The sequence below is a fragment of the Coregonus clupeaformis genome, unplaced genomic scaffold (genome assembly GCF_020615455.1).
Source record: "Coregonus clupeaformis isolate EN_2021a unplaced genomic scaffold, ASM2061545v1 scaf0039, whole genome shotgun sequence".
NCBI lineage: Eukaryota > Metazoa > Chordata > Actinopteri > Salmoniformes > Salmonidae > Coregonus > Coregonus clupeaformis.
Window position 1 is genome coordinate 114,113 of NW_025533494.1, and position 26,015 is coordinate 140,127.

The following is a 26,015-nucleotide window of genomic DNA, read 5'->3' on the forward strand; positions in this document are numbered from 1 at the left end:
CAGGAAGGATATAACCCCACCCACTCTGCCAAAGCACAGCCCCCGCACCACTAGAGGGATATCCTCAACCACCAACTTACAATCCTGAGACAAGGCCGAGTATAGCCCACAGAGGTCTCCACCACAAACCAAGGGGGGGCGCCAACCCAGACAGGAAGATCACGTCAGTAACTCAACCCACTCAAGTGACGCACCCCTCCTAGGGACGGCATGAAAGAGCACCAGCAAGCCAGTGACTCAGCCCCTGTAACAGGGTTACTGCTGTTTTCAACTCTTAATGATCGGCTATGAAAAGCCAACTGAGAGACCTGAGCCCTAGGACCATACGTCGGGACTACCGGCCGTGGTGACTCCTTGCTGTCCCCAGTCCGCCTGGCCTTGCTGCTATTCCAGTTTCAACTGTTCTGCCTGCGGTTATGGAACCCCTACCTGTCCCAGACCTGCTGTTTTCAACTCTTAATGATCGGCTATGAAAAGCCAACTGAGATTTATTCCTGATTATTATTTGACCATGCTTGTCACTTATGAACATTTTTGAACATCTTGGCATGGTTCTGTTATAATCTCCACCCGGCACAGCCAGAAGAGGACTGGCCACCCCTCATAGCCTGGTTCCTCTCTAGGTTTCTTCCTAGGTTTTGGCCTTTCTAGGGAGTTTTTCCTAGCCACCGTGCTTCTACACCTGCATTACTAGCTGTTTGCGGTTTTAGGCTGGGTTTCTGTACAGCACTTCGAGATATTAGCTGATGTAAGAAGGGCTATATATAAAATAAAATTGATTGGTTAGAGGCAGAGAACCCCAGTGGAGAGAGGGGAACCGGCCTGGCAGAGACAGCAAGGGCTGTTCGTTGCTCCAGAGCCTTTCCGTTCACCTTCACACTCCTGGGCCAGACTACACTCAATCATATGACCTACTGAAGAGATAAGTCTTCAGTAAAGACTTAAAGGTTGAGACCGAGTCTGCGTCTCTCACATGGGTAGGCAGACTGTTCCATAAAAATGGAGATCTATAGGAGAAAGCCCTGCCTCCCGCTGTTTGCTTAGAAATTCTAGGGACAATTAGGAGGCCTGCGTCTTGTGACCGTAGCGTACGTATTGGTATGTACGGCAGGACCAACTCGGAAAGATAGGTAGGAGCAAGCCCATGTAACGCTTTATAGGTTAACAGTAAAACCTTGAAATCAGCCCTTGCCTTAACAGGAAGCCAGTGTAGGGAAGCTAGCACTGGAGTAATATGATCAAATTTCTTGGTTCTAGTCAGGATTCTAGCAGCCGTATTTAGCACTAACTGAAGTTTATTTAGTGCTTTATCCGGGTAGCCGGAAAGTAGAGCATTGCAGTAGTCTAACCTAGAAGTAACAAATGCATGGATTAATTTTTCTGCATCATTTTTGGACAGAAAATTTCTGATTTTTGCAATGTTACGTAGATGGAAAAAAGCTGTCCTTGAAACAGTCTTGATATGTTCGTCAAAAGAGAGATCAGGGTCAAGAGTAACGCCGAGGTCCTTCACAGTTTTATTTGAGACGACTTTACAACCATCAAGATGAATTGTCAGATTTAACAGAAGATCTCTTTGTTTCTTGGGACCTAGAACAAGCATCTCTGTTTTGTCCGAGTTTAAAAGTAGAAAGTTTTCAGCCATCCACTTCCTTATGTCTGAAACACAGGCTTCTAGCGAGGGCAATTTTGGGGCTTCACCATGTTTCATTGAAATGTACAGCTGTGTGTCATCCGCATAGCAGTGAAAGTTAACATTATGTTTTCGAATAACATCCCCAAGAGGTAAAATATATAGTGAAAACAATAGTGGTCCTAAAACGGAACCTTGAGGAACACCGAAATGTACAGTTGATTTGTCGGAGGACAGACCATTCACAGAGACAAACTGATATCTTTCCGACAGGTAAGATCTAAACCAGGCCAGAACTTGTCCGTGTAGACCAATTTGGGTTTCCAGTCTCTCCAAAAGAATGTGGTGATCGATGGTGTCAAAGGCAGCACTAAGGTCTAGTAGCACGAGGACAGATGCAGAGCCTCGGTCTGACGCCATTAAAAGGTCATTTACCACCTTCACAAGTGCAGTCTCAGTGCTATGATGGGGTCTAAAACCAGACTGAAGCATTTCGTATACATTGTTTGTCTTCAGAAAGGCAGTGAGTTGCTGCGCAACAGCTTTTTCTAAAATTTTTGAGAGGAATGGAAGATTCGATATAGGCCGATAGTTTTTTATATTTTCCGGGTCAAGGTTTGGCTTTTTCAAGAGAGGCTTTATCACTGCCACTTTTAGTGAGTTTGGTACACATCCGGTGGATAGAGAGCTGTTTATTATGTTCAACATAGGAGGGCCAAGCACAGGAAGCAGCTCCTTCAGCAGTTTAGTAGGAATAGGATCCAGTATGCAGCTTGAAGGTTTAGAGGCCATGATTATTTTCATCATTGTGTCAAGAGATATAGTACTAAAACACTTAAGTGTCTCTCCCGATCCCAGGCCCTCGCAGAGCTGTGCAGATCCAGGACAGCTAAGCCCTGGAGGAATACGCAGATTCAAAGAGGAGTCCGTAATTTGCTTTCTAATGGTCATGATCTTTTCCTCAAAGAAGTTCATGAATTTATTACTGCTGAAGTGAAAGCCATCCTCTCTTGGGGAATGCTGCTTTTTAGTTAGCTTTGCAACAGTATCAAAAAGAAATTTTGGATTGTTCTTATTTTCCTCGATTAAGTTGGAAAAGTAGGATGATCGAGCAGCAGTGAGGGCTCTTCGGTACTGCACGGTACTGTCTTTCCAAGCTAGTCGGAAGACTTCCAGTTTGGTGTGGCGCCATTTCCGTTCCAATTTCCTGGAAGCTTGCTTCAAAGCTCGGGTATTTTCTGTATACCAGGGAGCTAGTTTCTTATGACAAATGTTTTTAGTTTTTAGGGGTGCAACTGCATCTAGGGTATTGCGCAAGGTTAAATTGAGTTCCTCAGTTAAGTGGTTAACTGATTTTTGTCCTCTGACGTCCTTGGGTAGGCAGAAGGAGTCTGGAAGGGCATCAAGGAATTTTTGTGTTGTCTGAGAATTTATAGCACGACTTTTGATGCTCCTTGGTTGGGGTCTGAGCAGATTATTTGTTGCGATTGCAAACGTAATAAAATGGTGGTCCGATAGTCCAGGATTTTGTGGAAAAACATTAAGATCTACAACATTTATTCCATGGGACAAAACTAGGTCCAGAGTATGACTGTGGCAGTGAGTAGGTCCAGAGACATGTTGGACAAAACCCACTGAGTCGATGATGGCTCCGAAAGACTTTTGGAGTGGGTCTGTGGACTTCTCCATGTGAATATTAAAATCACCAAAAATTAGAATATGATCTGCTATGACTACAAGGTCTGATAGGAATTCAGGAAACTCAGAGAGGAACGCTGTATATGGCCCAGGAGGCCTGTAAACAGTAGCTATAAAAAGTGATTGAGTAGGCTGCATAGATTTCATGACTAGAAGCTCAAAAGACGAAAACGCCATTTTTTTTTTTGTAAATTGAAATTTGCTATCGTAAATGTTAGCAACACCTCCGCCTTTGCGGGATGCACGGGGAATATGGTCACTAGTGTAACCAGGAGGTGAGGCCTCATTTAACACAGCAAATTCATCAGGCTTAAGCCATGTTTCAGTCAGGCCAATCACATCAAGATTATGATCAGTGATTAGTTCATTGACTATGACTGCCTTTGAAGTGAGGGATCTAACATTAAGTAACCCTATTTTGAGATGTGAGGTATCACGATCTCTTTCAATAATGGCAGGAATGGAGGAGGTCTTTATCCTAATAAGATTGCTAAGGCGAACACCGCCATGTTTAGTTTTGCCCAACCTAGGTCGAGGCACAGACACAGTCTCAATGGGTATGGCTGAGCTGACTACACTGACTATGCTATTGGCAGACTCCACTAAGCTGGCAGGTTGGCTAACAGCCTGCTGCCTGGCCTGCACCCTATTTCACTGTGGGGCTAGAGGAGTTAGAGCCCTATCTATGTTGGTAGATAAGATGAGAGCACCCCTCCAGCTAGGATGAGTCCGTCACTCCTCAGCAGGTCAGGCTTGGTCCTGTTTGTGGGTGAGTCCCAGAAAGAGGGCCAATTATCTACAAATTCTATCTTTTGGGAGGGGCAGAAAACAGTTTTCAACCAGCGATTGAGTGCTGAGACTCTGCTGTAGAGCTCGTCACTCCCCCTAACTGGGAGGGGGCCAGAGACAATTACTCGATGCCGACACATCTTTCTAGCTGATTTACACGCTGAAGCTATGTTGCACTTGGTGACCTCTGACTGTTTCATCCTAACATCGTTGGTGCCGACGTGGATAACAATATCTCTATACTCTCTACACTCGCCAGTTTTAGCTTTAGCCAGCACCATCTTTAGATTAGCCTTAACGTCGGTAGCCCTGCCCCCTGGTAAACAGTGTATGATCGCTGGGTGATTCGTTTTAAGTCTAATACTGCGGGTAATGGAGTCGCCAATGACTAGGGTTTTCAATTTGTCCGAGCTAATGGTGGGAGCCTTCGGCGTCTCAGACCCCGTAACGGGAGGAGTAGAGACAAGAGAAGACTCAGACTCAGACTCCGACTCGCTACATAATGGGGAAAACCGGTTGAAAGTTTCTGTCGGCTGAATGAGCGACACCGGTTGAGCATTCCGACAGTATTTCCCTCCAGAAGCCATGAGAAAGTTGTCCGGCTGCGGGGACTGTGCGGGGGGATTTATACTAACGTTACTATCTGTACTTACTGGTGGCACAGACGCTGTTTCTTCCTTTCCTACACTGAAATTACCCTTGCCTAACGATTGCGTCTGAAGCTGGGCTTGTAGCACAGCTATTCTCGCCGTAAGGCGATCGTTCTCCTGTATATTATGAGTACAGCGACTGCAATTAGAAGACATCATGTTAATGTTACTACTTAGCTTCGGCTGTTGAAGATGTTGACGAACCATGTCCAGATAAAGCGTCCGGAGTGAAAAAGTTGAATGAGGGAAAAAAGTTGCGATGGAAAAAAGAAAAATAAAGTAAAGTTGGCAGCAAAAACGCACAGGAAAATGACTCTTCTGTCTCGGGACATTCACTCCTTGGAGGAGAGCGCGCTTTTTCCCAGAATCACCCAGAATGCACTGTGTGAGAAGAGAGAGAGAGTAGAGAAGAGAGAGTAGAGACTTATTTTGATGAGGGCTGCTGTTCTAAAAAATACTGCCTGTATGTTAGTTGAAAAGGAAGTCACACTTTATAGTCGATCTCTAAAAATACACCTTCACTCAGCTTGAGAGTTGGACCATGAGGAGTGCGTGTTTGGGGTCTGTTACTGCGGTGATCAGGCTGATGGTATCAGAACGGTGTGTGTGTGTATTTTCATGTAGGCATCGTATGCCTGCAGAAGGGTTTGCATGAGTTATCCTGCATGCTCATTGTTCAGTGTGTTTTTTGTGAGGAAGTGGGTCCCAGCTTACTGACAAAGGCCCCCTTCTACGTTTCATGTAACATAATGTGTCACTTCCTGTCTGGTGGTCTCCGTGACACAGACACAGTCAGTCAGTCAGTCAGTCAGTCAGTCAGTCAGTCAGTCAGTCAGTCTGTCAGTCTGTCTGTCTGTCTGTCTGTCTGTCTGTCTGTCTGTCTGTCTGTCTGTCTGTCCACATAGATATTAACACAGACACAGAAACCCCCTAACTGGAACAGTGATGTCATTATTCACTGTGACCTTGTCTATAGGATGGTGAGAATATGAGCAAGACCTGGTCAGGAAGTTTACACGTGGAATGTAGCACAGTAATGGAATAGAGTTGTCGATTCAATTCCCTCGGGGGACCATTATGAAAAAGTATGGAAATCTACGCTTACTTGAACGACCTCTTTCCAATTTCCAATCACATTTCAGTTTTAAAAACACACAATACATTTGTGTGTGTTGGATGTAGAACTACAGTAGGTTAATGTTAAAGTATAGTGAGAGGTCCTTGCTTTCTTAGATGAGGGGGCGGTTATAAAATGTTGCACATCACTATTTTTATCAGAGAAAGGACGTCACGTGTCTCAAGTTCTTGATATGTATTTCTGTTAGTATTTCCTGATGTTGCAACTAAACCATAACTGATCAACCTAAAGTACTACTTTGGAGAGTTCTCTTTTGACATTTCTCTTCTCTTCTCTTCTCTTCTCTTCTCTTCTCTTCTCTTCTCTTCTCTTCTCTTCTCTTCTCTTCTCTTCTCTTCTCTTCTCTTCTCTTCTATTATATTCTATTCTATTCTATTCTATAATAGTCTATATTATTCTATTCTGTTTTATTACCAGGGGTTTTCCAATCAAATGCCAGACATTCAATTATAGAGTTTTGTTATCAGTAAAGATGTTGAAACTCTGAAATGTTGCCACCCCAGCACTTTTCCTGGTTTGTTAAAGAGGAAGTGATACACAGTACCAGTACTGACCAGCTCCTCAGAACTGCTGCAGAGAGGATATGACATTAGAAAGCGGTCCTTTTCAGGCACACCCTTCCCTAAAAAGTCATTATGAAAATCTCAATGGGTCTTAAGCTGATGGGATACAGCAGTTTAACTAAGCTCATGAGGCATTTATAAGTTATATTCTTCAAGATTCAATGGGTATATATCATTAAAGAGATGAACCGGTACTTTTGTACACTTTTAAGCCAGTAGTTGTGAAAGAATCGCTCACAAGCCAAAAGTGGTACTTGAAAATTGCATACTACATCACATATGTGCAGATTGCTCTCTCTCTCACTCTGCTGTGGGTGCATGATGTGCCTCTTGCTAGCTGTCACTCACATGGCGAGGGGCTGAAGCTCATTGGTTGAACTCAAATTGCTAGGGGGCTGGCCCACTTGGGGGAAATGTAGGGAAAATGGCGCAACACAGCTTCCAGAAAAACAGTCGCTGTCAAACTAGGGACTTCCTGGGTAATTAAGGTAAGACAGTAATTCTGCTCATACTACACAATACACTACTGTACATATACACAAAAGTATGTGGACACCCCTTCAAATTAGTGGATTCGGCTATTTCAGCCACACCCGTTGCTGACAGGTGTATAAAATTGAGCGCACAGCCAGAATGCCCTTTCCCGTTTCAGCATGACAATGCCCTATGGCACAAAGCGAGGTCCATACAGAAATGGTTTGTCGAAATTGGTGTGGAAGAACATAAAAATAGATATTTAACCAGGCAAGTCAGATAAGAACAAATTCGTATTTACAATGACAGCCTACCCGGCCAACACTGAGCCAAATGTGCGCCGCCCTATGGGACTCCCAATCACGGCTGGATTGTGATACAGCCTGGAATTGAACCAGGGTCTGTAGTGACGCCTCTAACACTGAGATGCAGTGCCTCAGACCGCTGCGCCGCTGGCCTGCACAGAGCCCTGACCTCAACCCCATTGAACACCTTTGGGATGAATTGGAACGCCGACTGTGAGTCAGACCTAATCGACAAACATCAGTGTCTGACCTCACTAATGCTCTTGTGGCTAAATGGAAACAAGTCTCTGCATCAATGCTCCAACATCTAGTGGAAAGCCTTGCCAGAAGAGTGGAGGCTGTTATAGCAGCAAAGGGGGGACCAACTCCATATTAATGCCCATGATTTTGGAATTAGATGTTCAACTAGCAGGTTTCCACATACTTTTGGTCATGTAGTGTACTTTGTAGTTTCCACAGTTCCGGAGTATGTCTTTAATTTAAAAGTCCCAAAATGTATGTACCGATCACAGATTTAACTCATACATTGACAAGCCCAATAACTTTATTAGGCTGAAGGAGGGCTGGCCAAAACAGGTTGTATGAAAGAGTTGACAATGATGACAACATCCATTTACTGTAAGAAAGCATTAATGTCATCTCTTGGATGAAAAACTAAAGTTTATTAAAAAGCACAATGCATAGATATTCAAAAAGTACAGTTGAATTGAAAAAAAAAACATGTATAATACTGATAATATTCTGTAAAATTAATAAAGAAATATGTTAATCTATCATCGAATGACAGAAATAATGAATCAAAGATAATACATTTCAGACATTGATAACATAAACAATAAATACAAAATTGCCATGATGGTGCCGCTATGGAAGCCATGGATCATCGATCCCATACATTTTTTTGTACATTTAATCCTTAGTTGTTTTTAATGGTCCAATGCAGACATTTTTATCTCAATATCAAATCATTTCTGGGTAACAATTAAGTATCTTCATGTGATTGTTTTCAATTAAAATGATCAAAAAAAAAATATGTTTCTAAGCAAAGCGCAATTTGACAATCAAGAATTTAGCTAGGAATGTCTGGGCGTGGTCTTAGTGGAAAGGGGAAAACTGAATATTAGGTAGGTGTTCCTAAAGTTTGGTATACTCAGTGTATATAAAACACAGGAAAATCACGTTTTTGACAGCGCTGGGACTTTAAGTCGTTTTCTTTTGCCATTTTTCTATCAGCTTTTTGTTTTTTGATTGGTAATTCAGAATCCGTAATTAATTGGTCATCCTGAATGAGTTTTAAGTTTGAATTTGCCAGTTTGGCTCACTTGCTACCTACCAAGCTAGCTTGGAGACTGTTTGGATGTGAATGGGTTAGAATGCCACAACACCGGCTTGGAGAGAAGCAGAAGAAGTGAGAGGACTGCATGAGGAGATGGCTGGGACTAGTGGATAAGATACTCTGACTGATAATGTTATGCTTCTAGTGCCTTTGAGGCAGCATAATAGCATCACCCAAGTGGGTGCTACATGGAGTTAGTGGAGAGGAGTGGCTAGCCAGCTAAGCTAACTATCACCAACCCAGAGCACGGAGGACATGGGGGGGCAGCTGCTGACTGTCTCTCTACTCTGACCGGCTCCCTCCTCCACTCATAGGATCATCAGACCATCAATGCTTCCTCAGTTTTTAATGCCATCAGATCTGCTTCCCTGATCATCCGTCATCTTGTCCAGTTCCATTAATCTCACAATTTATACATTTGTTTATGTTTTTTGTTTGTTCTTCTATAAGCAACTCAGCTTTTAACTGCCATTTATGCAACATAAATCTACTGAACTAGGGCAACAGGTAGCCTAGTGGTTAGGAGCAAGCAAAAGGTTGCTGGTTCGAATACCCGGAAGACTAAGGGAAAAATCCTTCATGTAAACTAAAAAAAAAAAGAAACGTCCCTTTTTGAGGACAGTGTCTTTCAAAGATAATTCGTAAAAATCCAAATAACTTCACAGATCTTCATTGTAAAGGGTTTAAACACATGCTTGTTCAATGAACCATAAACAATTAATGAACATGCACCACGGTCGTTAAGACACTAACAGCTTACAGACGGTAGGCAATTAAGGTCACAGTTATGAAAACTTAGGACACTAAAGAGGCCTTTCTATTGACTCTGAAAAACACCAAAAGAAAGATGCCCAGGGGCCCTAGGCATGCTGCAAGGAGGCATGAGGACTGCAGATGTGGCCAGGGCACTAAATTGCAATGTCCGACTGTGAGACGCCTAAGACAGCACTACAGGGAGACACGTGTAACAACACCTGCACAGGATCGGTACATCCGAACATCACACCTGCGGGACAGGTACAGGATGGCAACAACAACTGCCCGAGTTACACCAGGAACGCACAATCCCTCCATCAGTGCTCAGACTGTCCACAATAGGCTGAGAGAGGCTGTTCTGAGGGCTTGTAGGCCTATTGTAAGGCAGGTCCTCACCAGACATCACCGGCAACAACGTCGCCTATGGGCACAAACCCACCGTCGCTCGACCAGACAGGACTGGCAAAAAGTGCTCTTCACTGACGAGTCGCGTTTTTGTCTCATCAGGGTTGATGGTCGGATTCGCGTTTATCGTCGAAGGAATGAGTGTTACACTGAGGCCTGTACTCTGGAGAGGGATCGATTTGGAGGTGGAGAGTCATTGTCTGGGGCGGTGTGTCATATATGTGTCAATATCAACGCTGTGCGTTACAGGGAAGTCATCCTCCTTCCTTATCAAATCAAATCAAATCAAATGGTACACTTCCTGCAGGCTCATCCTGACATGACCCTCCAGCATGACAATGCCACCAGCCATACTGCTCGTTCTGTGCGTGATTTCCTGCAAGACAGGAATGTCAGTGATCTGCCATGGCCAGCGAAGAGCCCGGATCTCAATCCTATTGAGCACGTCTGGGACCTGTTGGATCGGAGGGTGAGGGCTAGGGCAATTCCCCCCAGAAATGTCCGGGAACTTGCAGGTGCCTTGGTGGAAGAGTGGGATAACGTCTCACAGCAAGAACTGTCAAATCTGGTGCAGTCCATGAGGAGGAGATGCACTGCAGTGCTTACTGCAGCTGGTGGCCACACCAGATACTGACTGTTACTTTTGAATTTGACCCCCCTTTTGTTCAGGGACACATTATTCAATTTCTGTTTATGTCTCAGTTGTTGAATCTTGTTATGTTCATACAAATATTTACACATGTTAAGTTTGGTGAAAATAAACACAGTTGACAGTGAGATGACGTTTCTTTTTTTGCTGAGTTTACAATGTGTTATTGTGTGTGTGTTTGTGTGTGTTTGTGTGCATAATCCATGTTCCCAGGTTTCTCCTGCTCCTCCTCTGATGGTGTGTCCCTCCAGCTCCCTCAAGGACCTGTAACAGATCACCACACAAAGTGATTTATCCCTCCAGCTCCCTCAAGGACCTGTAACAGATCACAACACAAAGTGATTTATCCCTCCATTTCCTTCAAGGACCTGTAACATATCACCACACAAAGTGATGTATCCCTCCAGCTCCCTCAAGGACCTGTAACATATCACTACACAAAGGTATTTGTCCCTCCATCTCCCTCAAGGACCTGTAACATATCACCACACAAAGTGATTTATCCCTCCATTTCCTTCAAGGACATGTAACATATCACCACACAAAGTGATATATCCCTCCACCTCCCTCAAGGACCTGTAACATATCACCACACAAAGTTATTTATCCCTCCATTTCCTTCAAGGACCTGTAACATATCACCACACAATGTTTTTTTAGAGGTATACTTTAAATAGATGCAGTATACTTTGATATCAAAGCATTAGCTCAATAAGTATAATACAGGTGTAGCATCTTAATATGATCATCCTGTTGTTGCAGGACATTTCCTGCACAGTATGAAATACAAACTTGTAGTGTATTCAAGGTTTAAAAGAGGCTTCTAAAGTTTTGTATTTCCACTTCAGAATTTCAGACTTGATTTTCCCCTAAATACAGATGTATCAAGCCCTACAAAAATGTCCATGCATTCTAATACACACAATAATTCACATATCCTTTTGCTGCAGGAGTATTTTCATTCTGTGAGAAACTGGTCAAATTAAGATCCTACACCTGTATTAGTGTCAATGGCATATGGCTATTAGTCTTACCTGTGGCTTTGTGTGGCTTCACTTGAGAATAGACTGAATCTGCTACTGGTGGGGTTGCTGTTTATGTAGGAGGATAAACATCAGCATAATATAATAGTTATATCCAGAATAATATCAATAATAATATCCAGAATAATATCCAGAATAATATCCAGAATAATGTACAGAATAATAAACATTTATTCAATATGGGGTCAAAGAGGAGTGAGGTTCTGATAGGGGGAATATGGAGGGAGGGATGTCTAGTCTTACCTCTCTTCTTCTTGGCTTTGACCTTCTTTTGGAGGTCAACCTCAGCATAGGTCACATCAACAGGTCCAGCTGCTGCTGACAATGGACATTTGCAGTCAACAAATGCAGAAATTAGCTTAATGTATATTCTGCCTCTTCATTCGAAACAGAAAAACATAATCAGGCTCAGAGAGAGGTAATATAGGTGTAGAGAAGGGGTGGGCAAATTATGTTTGAGAAAATAAAATAAAACGTTTGTCCACCTCTGGAGTAGAGAGAATACAAATACAATAGTGAAATGTAGAGATTCCAATAGGCCGGCCTGAATGTTTTGACAATATTTAGGAGATAATTTGCTATGGGAGTGCAAATCCAAATGTATGTTAACATCAACACTATAATCCATAGTTCATCACACTGATGATTGTCACTCCCTGGCCTATAGAACTCTAGCTAGTTTGGTCAGAGTGTGAATATATTCTAGGTTTTGTATTTCTATGTTTGGCCGGGTGTGGTTCCCAATCAGAGACAGCTGTCGCTCGTTGTCTCTGATTGGAGATCATACTTTGGCAGCCAGTTTTCCTGCCTGTGTTGTGGGATTTTGTTAGGTTCATGTTTAGGCTTGTGTGTTAGCCTTTGGACCGTCACGGTTAAGTGTGTTGTTTTGGTTACTGTTTTGTGTGTTTATTAGTTAATAAACATGTTCGCCGTTCACGCTGCACCTTGGTCCGTCCCGTTCCTTAACGTACGTGACAATGATAAAAAGGTAATGTGATCAGAAATGATTTCTCACCAGTTTCTTAGGACATACTTAGATATAGTTTCATACCCTTTCAATAGATTGTTGATTAAGTCTTACCGGGGGCTGTGTATGGCTTCACTAGAGAATAGACAGGTTCTGCCTCAGGTGGGGTTGCTGTTTCTATAGGGGGTGAGGATAAAACATCAGCATAATGTTACAGTTATACAGAATAATATACAGTTATACAATACACAGTTAAAGGTATGAGGTCATGATGATCCGTTACATAGAGAATACAGCTTTTAATATGGGTCAAAGAGGAGTGAGGTTCTGATAGGGGGAATATGGAGGGAGGGATGTCTAGTCTTACCTCTCTTCTTCTTGGCTTTGACCTTCTTTTGGAGGTCAACCTCAGCATAGGTCACATCAACAGGTCCAGCTGCTGCTGACAATGGACATTTCCAGTCAAAAAATGAAGGAATTAGCTTATTGCATATTCGACCTCTTCATCACAAACTCAGAAATTACGAATTAAGGTTTTAATGACTGCCAACCTGTATAATGGTTCTTACCAGTGGCTTTCCCTGTCTTCACCTCAGAGTAGACAGGATTTTCTTTTGGATAATCTCTCTTTACTGAGGAGGAAGAAGTACAGATAACTTGTAAATATATTTATATATATTATTATACGTGTGTGTGTGTCATATATAAAGTATATATATATACACTACTGTTCAAAGGTTTGGGGTCAGTTAGAAATGTCCTTGTTTTCCATGAAAACATTCATGAAATGAGTTTGAATAGGAAATATAGCAAAATGCATAGGAAATGTAGTCATTGACAAGGTTAGAAATAATGATTTTTTATATAAATAATAATTGTGTCCTTCAAACTTTGCTTTCGTCAAATAATCCTCAATTTGCAGCAATAACAGCCTTGCAGACCTTTGGCATTCTAGTTGTCATTTTGTTGAGGTAATCTGAAGAGATTTCACCCCATGCTTCCTGAAGCACCTCCCACAAGTTGGATTGGCTTGATCACCACTTCTTACGTACCATACGGTCAAGCTGCTCCCACAACAGCTCAAAAGGGTTGAGATCCTGTGACTGTGCTGGCCACTCCATTATATACAGAATATCAGCTGACTGCTTAATAGTTTTTATATAGTTTGGAGCTGTGCTTTGGGTTATTCTCTGTTGTAGGAGGAAATTTGCTCCAATCAAGCGCCATCCACAGGGTATGGCATGGCGTTGCAAAATGGAGTGATAGTCTTCCTTCTTCAATATCCCTTTTACCCTGTACAAATCTCCCACTTTAACACCACCAAAGCACCCCCAGACCATCACATTGCCTCCACCATGCTTGACAGATAATAATATAATATAATATAATATAATATGCCATTTAGCAGACGCTTTTATCCAAAGCAACTTACAGTCATGTGTGCATACATTTTTACGTATGGGTGGTCCCGGGAATCGAACCCACTACCCTGGCGTTACAAGCGCCATGCTCTACCAATTGAGCTACAGAGGACCACAGATGGCATCAAGCACTCCTCCAGCATCTTTTCATTTGGTCTGCGTCTCACAAATGTTCTTCTTTGTGATCCGAACACCTCAAACTTCGATTCCTCTGTCCAGTGTCTGTGTTCTTTTGCCCATCTTAATCTTTTATTTTTATTGGCCAGTCTGAGATATGGCTTTTTCTTTGCAACTCTGCCTAGAAGGTCAGCATCCCGGAATGGCCTCTTCACTGTTGACGTTGAGACTGGTGTTTTGCGGGTACTATTTAATGAAGCTGCCAGTTGAGGACCTGTGAGGCGTCTGTTTCTCAAACTAGACACTCTAATGTATTTGTTCTCTTGCTCAGTTGTGCACCGGGGCCTCCCACTCCTCTTTCTATTCTGGTTAGAGACAGTTTGCGCTGTTCTGTGAAGGGAGTAGTACACAACGTTGTACGAGATCTTCAGTTTCTTGGCAATTTCTCGCATGGAATAGCCTTCATTTCTCAGAACAAGAATAGACTGACGAGTTTCAGAAGAAAGTTATTTGTTTCTGGCCATTTTGAGCCTGTAATCAAACCCACAATTGCTGATGCTCCAGATACTCAACTAGTCTCAAGAAGGCCAGTTTTATTGCTTCTTTATTCAGCACAACAGTTTTCAGCTGTGCTAACATAATTGCAAAATGGTTTTCTAATGATCAATTAGCCTTTTAAAATGATAAACTTGGATTAGCAAACACAATGTGCCATTGGATCACAGGACTGATGGTTGCTGATGATGGGCCTCTGTACGCCTATGTAGATATTTCATAAAAAATCAGCCGTTTTCAACTACAATAGCCATTTACAACCTTAACAATGTCTACACTGTATTTATGATCAATTTGATGTTATTTTAATGGACAAATAATTTGCTTTTCTTTCGAAAACAAGGACATTTCTAAGTGACCCCAAACTTTTGAACGGTAGTGTGTGTGTATATATATGTACACATTGTAACTCATCTTAGATACACTGCTACAATTTTCTTCTCAATATATGTCACAGTTGAGAGTCACCTTTCTTTTTCTTGTCCAACTTGTTCAGTTGAATCTGGGCATAAGTCACATGACTTGGTCCAGCAGCAGAAGCACCAGCAGCATCTGAGACATAATACACAAACACCTCCACTTAGTCAAACTCTACATGTCATATTAAATGAAGAGAAGCAGGCTACTACACATTCATACTGAAAACATTACATTACACTACCATTATCATTGTTGTCTGAGGGATTGATCGTATCGTAGATGTTAGCATCACCTGTTGGTCGAAAAAGAGAAATCTTAGTTAATTTGGTTATTCCTCAGCTTGCCTATGAACATAGAGTACGGTAACATGTTGTAAACAAAGTGGATGTTGATGAGTCAGTGTATGAGGTTACAGAGAGAGGAGAGTGGTAGAGGTCTGGGCTGAGAGACTGACCATGCTGCAGATGTGTATACCCAGTATCAGGAGCCCGGCCCTGGGTAGATCCTTGGTCCTGTTGGGGGTCCTGGTTGGTGCTCTGGGGCTGAGGGGGCCTACAGGGAGAGAGATACTCAGCATAGGAAGCACAGAGAAGATGTTATACTGTACATATCAATATAGTTGAGAGACAGGTGTACTCACCAGAATATTCTGATGAAACAGGAACCTGTAATGACAAACGCATTGTGTTATGTACTGAACTTTCTTCAAAAACGTATATTTAGAAATGTCTCTCCTAAACATGTAATAGAATGTTTTGTATTAAATGAGAAACAGCCAAAGTATCACCTTTGTTGTTTTGATTTCTCCACAGCAGGACCAGGAGAATGACCAGTAGAACACCAGCAACAACCAGACCCACAACCACTCCTACTAGGACTGATGTAGAGGATCCAGGAGCTACGACTGGAGAGACTGGAGAGAGAACAGCACAGACTCTGATAGAGGTTATATAGGTTTAGAGTATAGAGCATGAAAAGAAAGTAGGATGGCCCATCTTTTGACAATTTAATTGAGAGATCATATTTTCTAGGGGAGTGCAAATCTAAAACTATATTAACATCAACACTTAAATCACATGTTTTTTACACAGATAATAAAAAGGTAACTAACTTGTGATCATAAATGTTTTCTCACCTCTCACTGTCACCCAGCTCTCTGGTGATTCTCCTTGACCAGATTTACACTTATAGAATCCTTCATCTGACTTGGATACTGTAGGGATGGTCATCTCTCCTGTGGTCTCATTCTTGATGAGTACTCCATCTTTGTAGAAATCAGATTTGAAGTTTGAGCTGACTTTCCGGTATTTACAGCTCAGAGTCAAAGAGTCTCCTTCAGTCACGGGATGGACAGGGCTCTCCAGGATCACATCACCATCTGTGTAACATAATATAGAAATAATACTGTAAATCTGGAGTCATCCCTCACAATACATCAACATCTTATGAGCTTGTATTTATGAGATGCAATCATTCAGATACAGAATTGAACATCCTATCATATATATGTAGAAATGTTAGTGAGTGTTGTACAATAGATGTACCATTTACTGTGATGTTGACAGCATTACTGTACTCTCCTGATCCAGACTCACACCAGAACACTCCACTGGACCATGTGTATGTGTAGTTGATGGTACATGTGGACCCTGTTATTGATCCCCAGTTAGAGACACACCCTGACTTCACTCCTCTCTCTCTGTAGCTCATCAGTCTCCATCCAGTAGAGTTCCCCTTCTCCTCACAGCTCAGTGAGAGAGACTTTGATGTAAAGTGTTGTGTTGTGTTGGGACTTATTCTGAGAGACACTGAAGGCTGCAGATCTGAAACAGAGAGACAGAGTCAAACCTATAGTTATATACACACATGAGGGTAACTTAAATATGATTCAATACAGTTTCAATGCAGTTAGTTACCTCCTGACCAGAGAAACTGAGGTTCACTGTAGAGTGTGTCATAGACTGGGTCTCCTCTCCCAGCTCTACACACATATCCTCCTGTGGGAGTAGGACCAGCAGGGATCTGAGTGTAGGAGTCTTCAGTAGCCCCATTGCCTGCTTCTGGTAGACGCTGAAAAGAGTAGGACTGCTCTGTTAAAGTGGGAACCGTCCTGTACCAGGAGAACCTCCAGCCTGTAGACGTCTTGTCAACTTCACAGCTCAGAGACACTGAGTCTCCAGGGTTCAGCCACTGAGGAAAGATACTCAGAACAGCCTTGGGTTGATCTGTGATCAGACAGAGGACATGTTTGAGTTTTCTAACTTTCAGTCTTAGCAATGATTCTTGTTATCCATGGAGATGTTTACATGATTAGATAGACTCACCAGACACAGTCAGTTGTACAGCATCACTGGTCTTGGAGAACTTGTTTCCCTTTACACCCTCACAGGTATATGAACCACTGATAGACATGTAGACAGGACTGATTCTGTACTCAGACTTTGTATTAGAGTAGACTGAATAACCATTCTTATACCACTCATACCGCCAGTCAGTGTCTCCTCCTCCCTGTATGTCACATCTCATAATGACAGTCTCTCTAATGAATATCTGGGTCCAGTTGGGTTGGAGGGTCAGAACAGCTACAGGTCTCTCTGCACAGACACAACACAGACAACTAACTGAATAAACAGTTGCACAATTGTACATTTCTTTATTTATCAAAAGGTCTACTCATGTTAGCTATAATTGTTACAATGAGCAAACAAAATATTACACCTTAGATTACTTTATATCCATATACAATAGCAGCCGTTTATCATAAAACTGTTTTAGACTCACCAGTAATATTTATCTGGACTGGGTCACTGTACAGGGTGTAGTAGACTGGGTCTCCTCTCCCAGCTCTGCACCAGTACTGTCCTCCATCAGAGACACTGACCCTGCTGAGTGGGTAGGAGTATCCAGAGGTTGAGGTTACTGGTGTAGAGTCTGGTCTGTGTCTGTACCAGTAAAACTCCCATCCATAAGACTCTACTGTACAGGTCAGTGTCACTCTGTCTCCTGTGAATACGTTCGCTTGGTCTAAACTCAGTGTAGCCGTCGGACGACTATCTGTTGGAATCAAGAAATGTGTGTGATGCATCTGGAAAACATGGATCTGATCTGCTGCATGATATGTCCTCTTGATGGGTAAAGGTTAAACATTCAGTGAGGCAGAATAGTCTACAGACACACAGAAAATGTCTACATGATTGACTCAACAACAACAGTGTCTATCTATCTGTATGACAAGAAAGAGAACATAACAAAGTAATGTACCTTTAACAGTGAGAGTGACAGGATCACTTGGTAGTGAAGATGTGGGTCTAGACACTCTGTTCCCTTCACACCAGTAGAGACCCTGGTCAGACTCAGCAACTCTACTGATGGTGAGGGTGTCTCCTGTTACAGTGTGTCTGACAGACTGGGATACTACATTATAATTCCTGTCTTTGTACCACTGATAGCTCCAGATACTGTCAGACCCTACTGAACACGTCAGAGTAACTGTCTCTCCAGGGAACACAGGGTTGGGTTTTACAGTCAGTGTAGCTTTGGGAAGAGCTGAGGAAACAGAGCACAAAACATCTTAATACATGGCTGGTAATTCAGCTGTTTCTGTAACGTTGTGATTCAAGTCTATTTTACATATGGTATGTTGACTCCATTCAGTTAGAATTTACAGTGTATACAGTATATTTATATTAAGTGGGTCTACGGTGTATACATTTATGTTAACCCTCAGTGGCTCTGAATTTAGACAGTCTAGATTGAAGACCAACAGTGAGCTCACCAGTGATGATGATGGGGAGAGCTGAGCTGAGATGTGACTTCTGGGGCCGACCTCTCCTTGTCCCAACACACTTGTACTGACCAGCCTGGTCACGGAGAGAGATGGTGTTTTTTCTGGTCTGAATGGGAAGTTCTTGGTTGTCTCTGAACCAGCGGTACGTCCAGTCTGTGTAGTCTGATATGTCACACTGCAGAGTGACTGTATCTCCAGGGTAGAGGAGACCCTGAGGAGTGACTATCTTCACTGAGGCCGTGGGCAGAGCTGTGGAAACAGTTATATGAAGACAAATGCAGTCAGAGCACCAATCTTTTCAAAGTATGATCTGACTTCAGTAAGTAGTACGGTAACTATTATTTTAGACATTACACAATATATACAAAAGTATGTGGACACCCCTTCAAATGAGTAGATTTGGCTATTTCAGCCAAACCCGTTGCTGACAGGTGTGTAAAATCGAGCACACAGCAATAGAATCTCCATAGACAAATATTGGCAGTTGAATGGCCAAACAGTTACATATAACTGTGCCCCTGCACATTGACTCCGTACCGGTACCCCCAGTATATAGCCTCCCTACTGTTATTATTATTTAAAAAAAATGTTTTACCATTCAGGGTGACTCTGACAGGATCACTGATGATTGATGATATGGATCTGGACCGGTTCTCTCCCTGACACCAGTAGAGACCCTGGTCAGACACACCAGCTCTACTGATGGTGAGGGTGTCTCCTGTTATAGTGTGTCTGACAGACTGGGATAATACATTATAATTCCTGTCTTTGTACCACTGATAGCTCCAGCTACTGTCAGACCCTACTGAACACGTCAGAGAAACTGTCTCTCCAGAGTAGAGGAGACCCTGAGGAGAGACACTCACTGAGGCCACAGGCAGAGCTGTGGAAAGACACATGAAGTTAGTTGATTCATACATAGAATATGCTCTATCATGATTAAATGCATTTAGTGCACCAATCTTTTCAAAGTTTGATCACCATATTTATTTAATTATTGTATGAAATTAGATTATTTTTTGGGGGGGGAGGGGAATTTACAGGTAACTGGCAAAATAAAGGAACCTCTTGAGTAAATGAGGGATACAACGTATATTGTAAGCAGGTGCTTCATCACAGGTGTGGTTCCTGAGCAATTCCCAAGCAATGAACATCCCATCATGCTTAGGGTCATGTATGAAAATACTGGGCAGGCGCAGTTGCCCATTGTTTTGGCTACCATGGCTATGCCCCCATAGGATGACAATGCCCCCATCCACAGGGCACGAGTGGTCCCTGAATGGTTTGATGAGCATGACAACGATGTAAATCATATTCCATGGCCGTCTCAGTCTCCAGATCTCAACCCAATTGACTACTTATGGGAAATTCTGGAGTGTTGCCTGAGACAGTGTTTTCCACCACCATCAACAAAACACCACAGACACTTAGAATCTATGCCATTGAAGCTGTTCTGGCTAGAGGTCCAACGCCCTATTAAAACACTTTATGTTGGTGCTTTCTTTATTTTGTCAGTTCCCTGTACTTTTGCTGTTATAACTAAGAATACTGACACACAGACCATGATTGTCTCAACAACAACAGTGTCTATCTATCTGTATGACCAGAGACAGAACAGAACAAAGTAATGTACCTTTAACAGTGAGAGTGACAGGATCACTTGGTAGTGAAGATGTGGGTCTAGACACTCTGTTCCCTTCACACCAGTACTGACCCTGGTCAGACACACCAGCTCTACTGATGATGAGGGTGTCTCCTGTTACAGTGTGTCTGACAGACTGGGATACTACATTATCATTCCTGTCTTTGAACCACTGATAGCTCCAGATACTGTCAGACCCTACTGAACACGTCAGAGTAACTGTCTCTCCAGTGTCTGCAGGGTTTGGCTTCACAGTCAGTGTAGCTTTGGGCAGAGCTGTGAAAACATATCACAGATTAGACATATTACCTAAAGTGGATACATTAGTAGCTATTTCAAATTTATTTTCAAATGGCAAAGAAGAGTTTTACTCATAATTAGGGACGTCCAGTTAGTTATGGAGCATCACAAGTGAACTCACCAGTGACACTGATAGTGATGTCACCACTGGGTTGTGACCACTGGGGCCAATCTGTCCTCGTCCCCTGACATATGTACTGACCAACCAGACCAGTCTGAGTGATGGGGATGGTGATATCGATGACTTTACTGGTCTCATCAGGAAGGTGTTGGTTGTTTTTGTACCAGTAGTACGTCCAGTCTGTGTAGCCTTGTATGACACACTGCAGAGTGACTGTCTCTCCAGAGTAGAGGAGACCCTGAGGAGAGACACTCACTGAGGCCACAGGCAGAGCTGTGGAAATACACATGCAGTTAGTTGAGTCATACATAAAATATGCTCTATCATGATTAAATGCATTTAGTGCACCAATCTTTCCAAAGTTTGATCACCATATTTATTAAATCGTTATATGAAATTAGATTTTTTGGGAGGGGAATTTACAGGTAACTGGCAAAATAAAGGAAACACTTGAGTAAATGAGGGATGCAAAGTATATTGTAAGGAGGTGCTTCCCACAGGTGTGGTTCCTGAGCAATTCCCAAGCAATGAACATCCCATCATGCTTAGTGTCATGTATGAAAATACTGGGCAGGCACAGTTGCCCATTATTTTGGCTACCATGGCTATGCCCCCATAGGATGACAATGCCCCCATCCACAGGGCATGAGTGGTCCCTGAATGGTTTGATGAGCATGACAACGATGTAAATCATATTCCATGGCCGTCTCAGTCTCCAGATCTCAACCCAATTGACCACTTATGTTAGATTGTGGAGTGTTGCCTGAGACAGTGTTTTCCACCACCATCAACAAAACACCACAGACACTTAGAATCTATGCCATTGAAGCTGTTCTGGCTAGAGGCCCTATAAAAACAATTTATGTTGGTTCTTTCTTTATTTTGGAAGTTCCCTGTATTTTTGCTGTTATAACTAAGAATACTGACACACAGCCCATGATTGATTCAATATCAATAGTGTCCATCTTTATGACAAAAAAGCACAACAAAGTAATGTACCTTTTACAGTGAGAGTGACAGGATCACTTGGTAGTGAAGATGTGGGTCTAGACACTGTGTTCCCTTCACACCAGTACTGACCCTGGTCAGACACACCAGCTCTACTGATGGTGTGAGAGACTCCAATGTTACTGTAACCAGACTGGGATACTACATTATCATTCCTGTCTTTGTACCACTGATAGCTCCAGCTACTGTCAGACCATACTGAACACGTCAGAGTAACTGTCTCTCCAGTGTATGCAGGGTTTGGCTTTACAGTCAGTGTAGCTTTGGGCAGAGCTGTGAAAACATATCACAGATTAGACATATTACCTAAAGTGGATACATTAGTAGCTATTTCAAATTTATTTTCAAATGGCAAAGAAGAGTTTTACTCATAATTAGGGACGTCCAGTTAGTTATGGAGCATCACAAGTGAACTCACCAGTGACACTGATAGTGATGTCACCACTGGGTTGTGACCACTGGGGCCGATCTGTCCTCGTCCCCTCACATCTGTACTGACCAACCAGATCAGTCTGAGTGATGGGGATGGTGATATCAATTACTTTACTGGTCTCATCAGGAAGGCTTTGGTTGTTTTTGTACCAGTAGTACGTCCAGTCTGTGTAGCCTGGTATGACACACTGCAGAGTGACTGTCTCTCCAGAGTAGAGGAGACCATGAGGAGAGACACTCACGGAGGCTATGGGCAGAGCTGTGGAAAGACACATGCAGTTAGTTGAGTCATACATAGAATATGCTCTATCATGATTAAATGCATTTAGTGCACCAATCTTTCCAAAGTTTGATCACCATATTTATTAAATTATTATATGAAATTAGATTGTTTTGGGGGGGAATTTACAGGTAACTGGCAAAATAAAGGAAACACTTGAGTAAATGAGGGATGCAAAGTATATTGTAAGGAGGTGCTTCCCGCAGGTGTGGTTCCTGAGCAATTCCCAAGCAATGAACATCCCATCATGCTTAGTGTCATGTATGAAAATACTGGGCAGGCACAGTTGCCCATTATTTTGGCTACCATGGCTATGCCCCCATAGGATGACAATGCCCCCATCCACAGGGCATGAGTGGTCCCTGAATGGTTTGATGAGCATGACAACGATGTAAATCATATTCCATGGCCGTCTCAGTCTCCAGATCTCAACCCAATTGACCACTTATGTTAGATTGTGGAGTGTTGCCTGAGACAGTGTTTTCCACCACCATCAACAAAACACCACAGACACTTAGAATCTATGCCATTGAAGCTGTTCTGGCTAGAGGCCCTATAAAAACAATTTATGTTGGTTCTTTCTTTATTTTGGAAGTTCCCTGTATTTTTGCTGTTATAACTATGAATACTGACACACAGCCCATGATTGATTCAATATCAATAGTGTCCATCTTTATGACAAAAAAGCACAACAAAGTAATTCACATTTTACAGTGAGAGTGACAAGATCACTTGGTAGTGAAGATGTGGGTCTAGACACTGTGTTCCCTTCACACCAGTACTGACCCTGGTCAGACACACCAGCTCTACTGATGGTGTGAGAGACTCCAATGTTACTGTAACCAGACTGGGATACTACATTATCATTCCTGTCTTTGTACCACTGATAGCTCCAGATACTGTCAGACCCTACTGAACACGTCAGAGTAACTGTCTCTCCAGGGTATGCAGGGTTTGGCTTTACAGTCAGTGTAGCTTTGGGCAGAGCTGTGAAAACATATCACAGATTAGACATATGACCTAAACTGGATACATGAGTAGCTACTGTATCTGGGAGCTGTTGGGGTGTATGGTCAGAACAGCCTTTGTGCTTTTCTGACCAAATAAAACCAGCATGAAACAATTGCCTTACACATGTTAAATCAAACCATCATGATACAATTGCCTTACACATGTTAAATCAAACCAGCATGAAACAGTTGCCTTACACATGTTATTTTGAGACATTAAAACCACAAAATATGTCCAGCCGAAAGCAGCTTTAAAAATCACAAATAAAGAAATAGAATGAAGCATTAAGAGATGGAGGCTTGATGAAGTGAACAAATATCTACCATCATCATCTTCAGAGTGTCCAGAGTTGATGAGTGTACTCAGCACTACAACAAAGAAAGTCACATTGCACCAATATTAGCTTAAAATTAATAACAACATGCCATATACATGTTACTGAATAATAGCCATTCATTCTTGAACAGTTTAACTTTTAGCTGTGAAACACGTTATCATGTGAAATTCAAGTCGTTTTTCCGTAAGGGTAGTACAACTGTCATATCTCATCATAACTCAAAATCTACTGTTATTTTATGACAATGTTTGTTAACAATGTCAGTGTAAACAAACAATGTACATGAATGAATTCCCCTAGCCCCATTCCTCAGCCGTATACCACAACAAGTGGCAGGGTGGCCTTTTTGTGGTAGTTTCAATTATGGACTGCAGCTTTAAATGGCCACTGATGTACCATGTCCTGCAATCCCACTTTAGTTCCAATTACTAATAAGCATTTGCACTGTTTTATCAATTAGGGATAAAAGACACAAACAAGCTAAAGCATTGAAACTGTCTTCATTTACATGATTGTCTTATACCTTTGTTCAATCAAAGCCTTAGTACATCAGGTAATTAGTGTTGATACACAAACACACTAACTCAGTACTTACAGAGTAGCATACAGAGCAAGGTGAGTTCCATTCTGTCCTGCCAACGATCTCTGAACTACAGTTCTTCTGACAAACCCCTCTACTTCCTATAAGATGACAGACCGATTAGTTCATGCCTCTTTACCGTCACACAGAGAAAACGAGAGAGAAGCATTCTACAGACATGTACAAAGACTGTGAGAAAAAATAGTAGCAGTTAAAGGCGTGTTTATTTTCTGACCAACTTCTCTGTATGGCCCCATACTGCAAAATCTCACACTGGTTCCTTCCTCTTTATTGGAGGAAAGGAGGATGGAATGAGATTAGAATAGATGCTTGAAGGCCCTTTGCTAAATTGTCAGGTAGCAAGCCTAGCCAGCTAACCTCAGTTGTTCCACTGCCCACAAAGGACATATAACAACTTCAGCCACCCCCTCACTTAACAAACACACACACACATGCATGCACCCGCACATACACACACACATGCTTGCAAGCGTACGTAAAGGCTTAAAGACTGGGTGTAAGCAACGTGCCCCCCTTAGCACTTGTCTTTCACTAAAGGACCTTAACAACGGTGAACTTTCTCTCCATCCAAAAGATCCTGCAAGGAGCATAGGACCATGGAAAACAGAGCGTAGGAAGGAACAAGCTGTTTAGTCATACCACTTCTCCAAGAGAAAGTCAACAACTGTAAAACAGAGAGCGTGCAGAAGAGCCTGGCACTCTTTTCCAAGGGCCTGTCTCTTTCCCTTCTTTCTGTTCTCTTTTCTGTTCCCTCTCTCCCTGGCTATGCCCCGAGGGCTAAAGCATCCGGGTGAGGATAGACAATTGCTTTGTTCGCTAGGATATAAACACTGCATGACGATAGCAGCCAGGACCTATCGCAGGGCTCTAAAATAACATGTATCATTGGTAACACTGGTGCTCCCAAATTTAAAGTTAGGAGCACCACATGAAATTTAGGAACACCAGAAAATAATATTTGTTATAATGATTGAGATACAGCGTATGTTGGGCCTACATGAATTCTAGCTACTTTTGAAGCATATGTTGTGCCCTAGAAACTAATATGTAACACTGTAAAGACATTAGTTTATAATAAAAGCTAAAATGTGTATATGAATACCTGTAATTGGAATTACAGTAATTGGTGGAATATTAGGTTTCTACATTGTGTAAAGGCACTATATTCCTATTGAGATGCATTACATTGAAAATTGTACACTGTCTCTTTAAAACGTCGGTTGACTGAACAAAGTGTAAACAAATGGTTAATGACGGGAGAGTAGTTTTAGAACGGCTCATGACATGATATATGAGTATAAAATGTGGTTCCGGCGATCCGCTATTGGAAGATAAAAATGTTGGGCCGGTAATATGGGTCAGATCTTTTGACCTGGTTGGGCAAGAAGCTAGCCGTTTTCATTGCAGTAATGGTGCAACCATGATGCTGACAAATCTGCACTCGCTTGTTTCTCTAACGCACTCTAGGGAAGCCTTATCATTACAAAAGTTATTATCTGGGAGATTTTTATCCTAGTCGCACAGTGCTTCCAATATACAACTAATTTTCACACAGCAAAATATTTTGTCGCATTCGG

The 26,015-nt window shown here is 42.3% G+C and overlaps 1 protein-coding gene across 1 annotated transcript in view; it reads right to left on the reverse strand.

Annotated features, from left to right (window-relative positions):
* Positions 1 to 10,719: 10,719 nt before the first annotated feature.
* Positions 10,720 to 26,015, reverse strand: part of LOC123483162 (basement membrane-specific heparan sulfate proteoglycan core protein-like) — a gene marked incomplete at its 5' end in the record, with an annotated part of 55,626 nt that continues 40,330 nt past the window's right edge. Inside the window, 19 exons of the mRNA XM_045212679.1 lie at positions 10,720 to 10,816; positions 11,431 to 11,487; positions 11,683 to 11,754; positions 12,521 to 12,583; positions 12,774 to 12,848; positions 12,976 to 13,038; positions 14,968 to 15,051; positions 15,161 to 15,211; positions 15,374 to 15,471; positions 15,560 to 15,584; positions 15,707 to 15,832; positions 16,055 to 16,297; positions 16,464 to 16,742; positions 16,836 to 17,144; positions 17,244 to 17,513; positions 17,701 to 17,973; positions 20,340 to 20,624; positions 20,770 to 21,042; positions 21,769 to 22,050. Of these exons, the coding sequence (XP_045068614.1) occupies positions 10,809 to 10,816; positions 11,431 to 11,487; positions 11,683 to 11,754; positions 12,521 to 12,583; positions 12,774 to 12,848; positions 12,976 to 13,038; positions 14,968 to 15,051; positions 15,161 to 15,211; positions 15,374 to 15,471; positions 15,560 to 15,584; positions 15,707 to 15,832; positions 16,055 to 16,297; positions 16,464 to 16,742; positions 16,836 to 17,144; positions 17,244 to 17,513; positions 17,701 to 17,973; positions 20,340 to 20,624; positions 20,770 to 21,042; positions 21,769 to 22,050 (2,936 nt within the window). The remainder of the gene's footprint in view (positions 10,817 to 11,430; positions 11,488 to 11,682; positions 11,755 to 12,520; positions 12,584 to 12,773; positions 12,849 to 12,975; positions 13,039 to 14,967; positions 15,052 to 15,160; positions 15,212 to 15,373; positions 15,472 to 15,559; positions 15,585 to 15,706; positions 15,833 to 16,054; positions 16,298 to 16,463; positions 16,743 to 16,835; positions 17,145 to 17,243; positions 17,514 to 17,700; positions 17,974 to 20,339; positions 20,625 to 20,769; positions 21,043 to 21,768; positions 22,051 to 26,015) is intronic.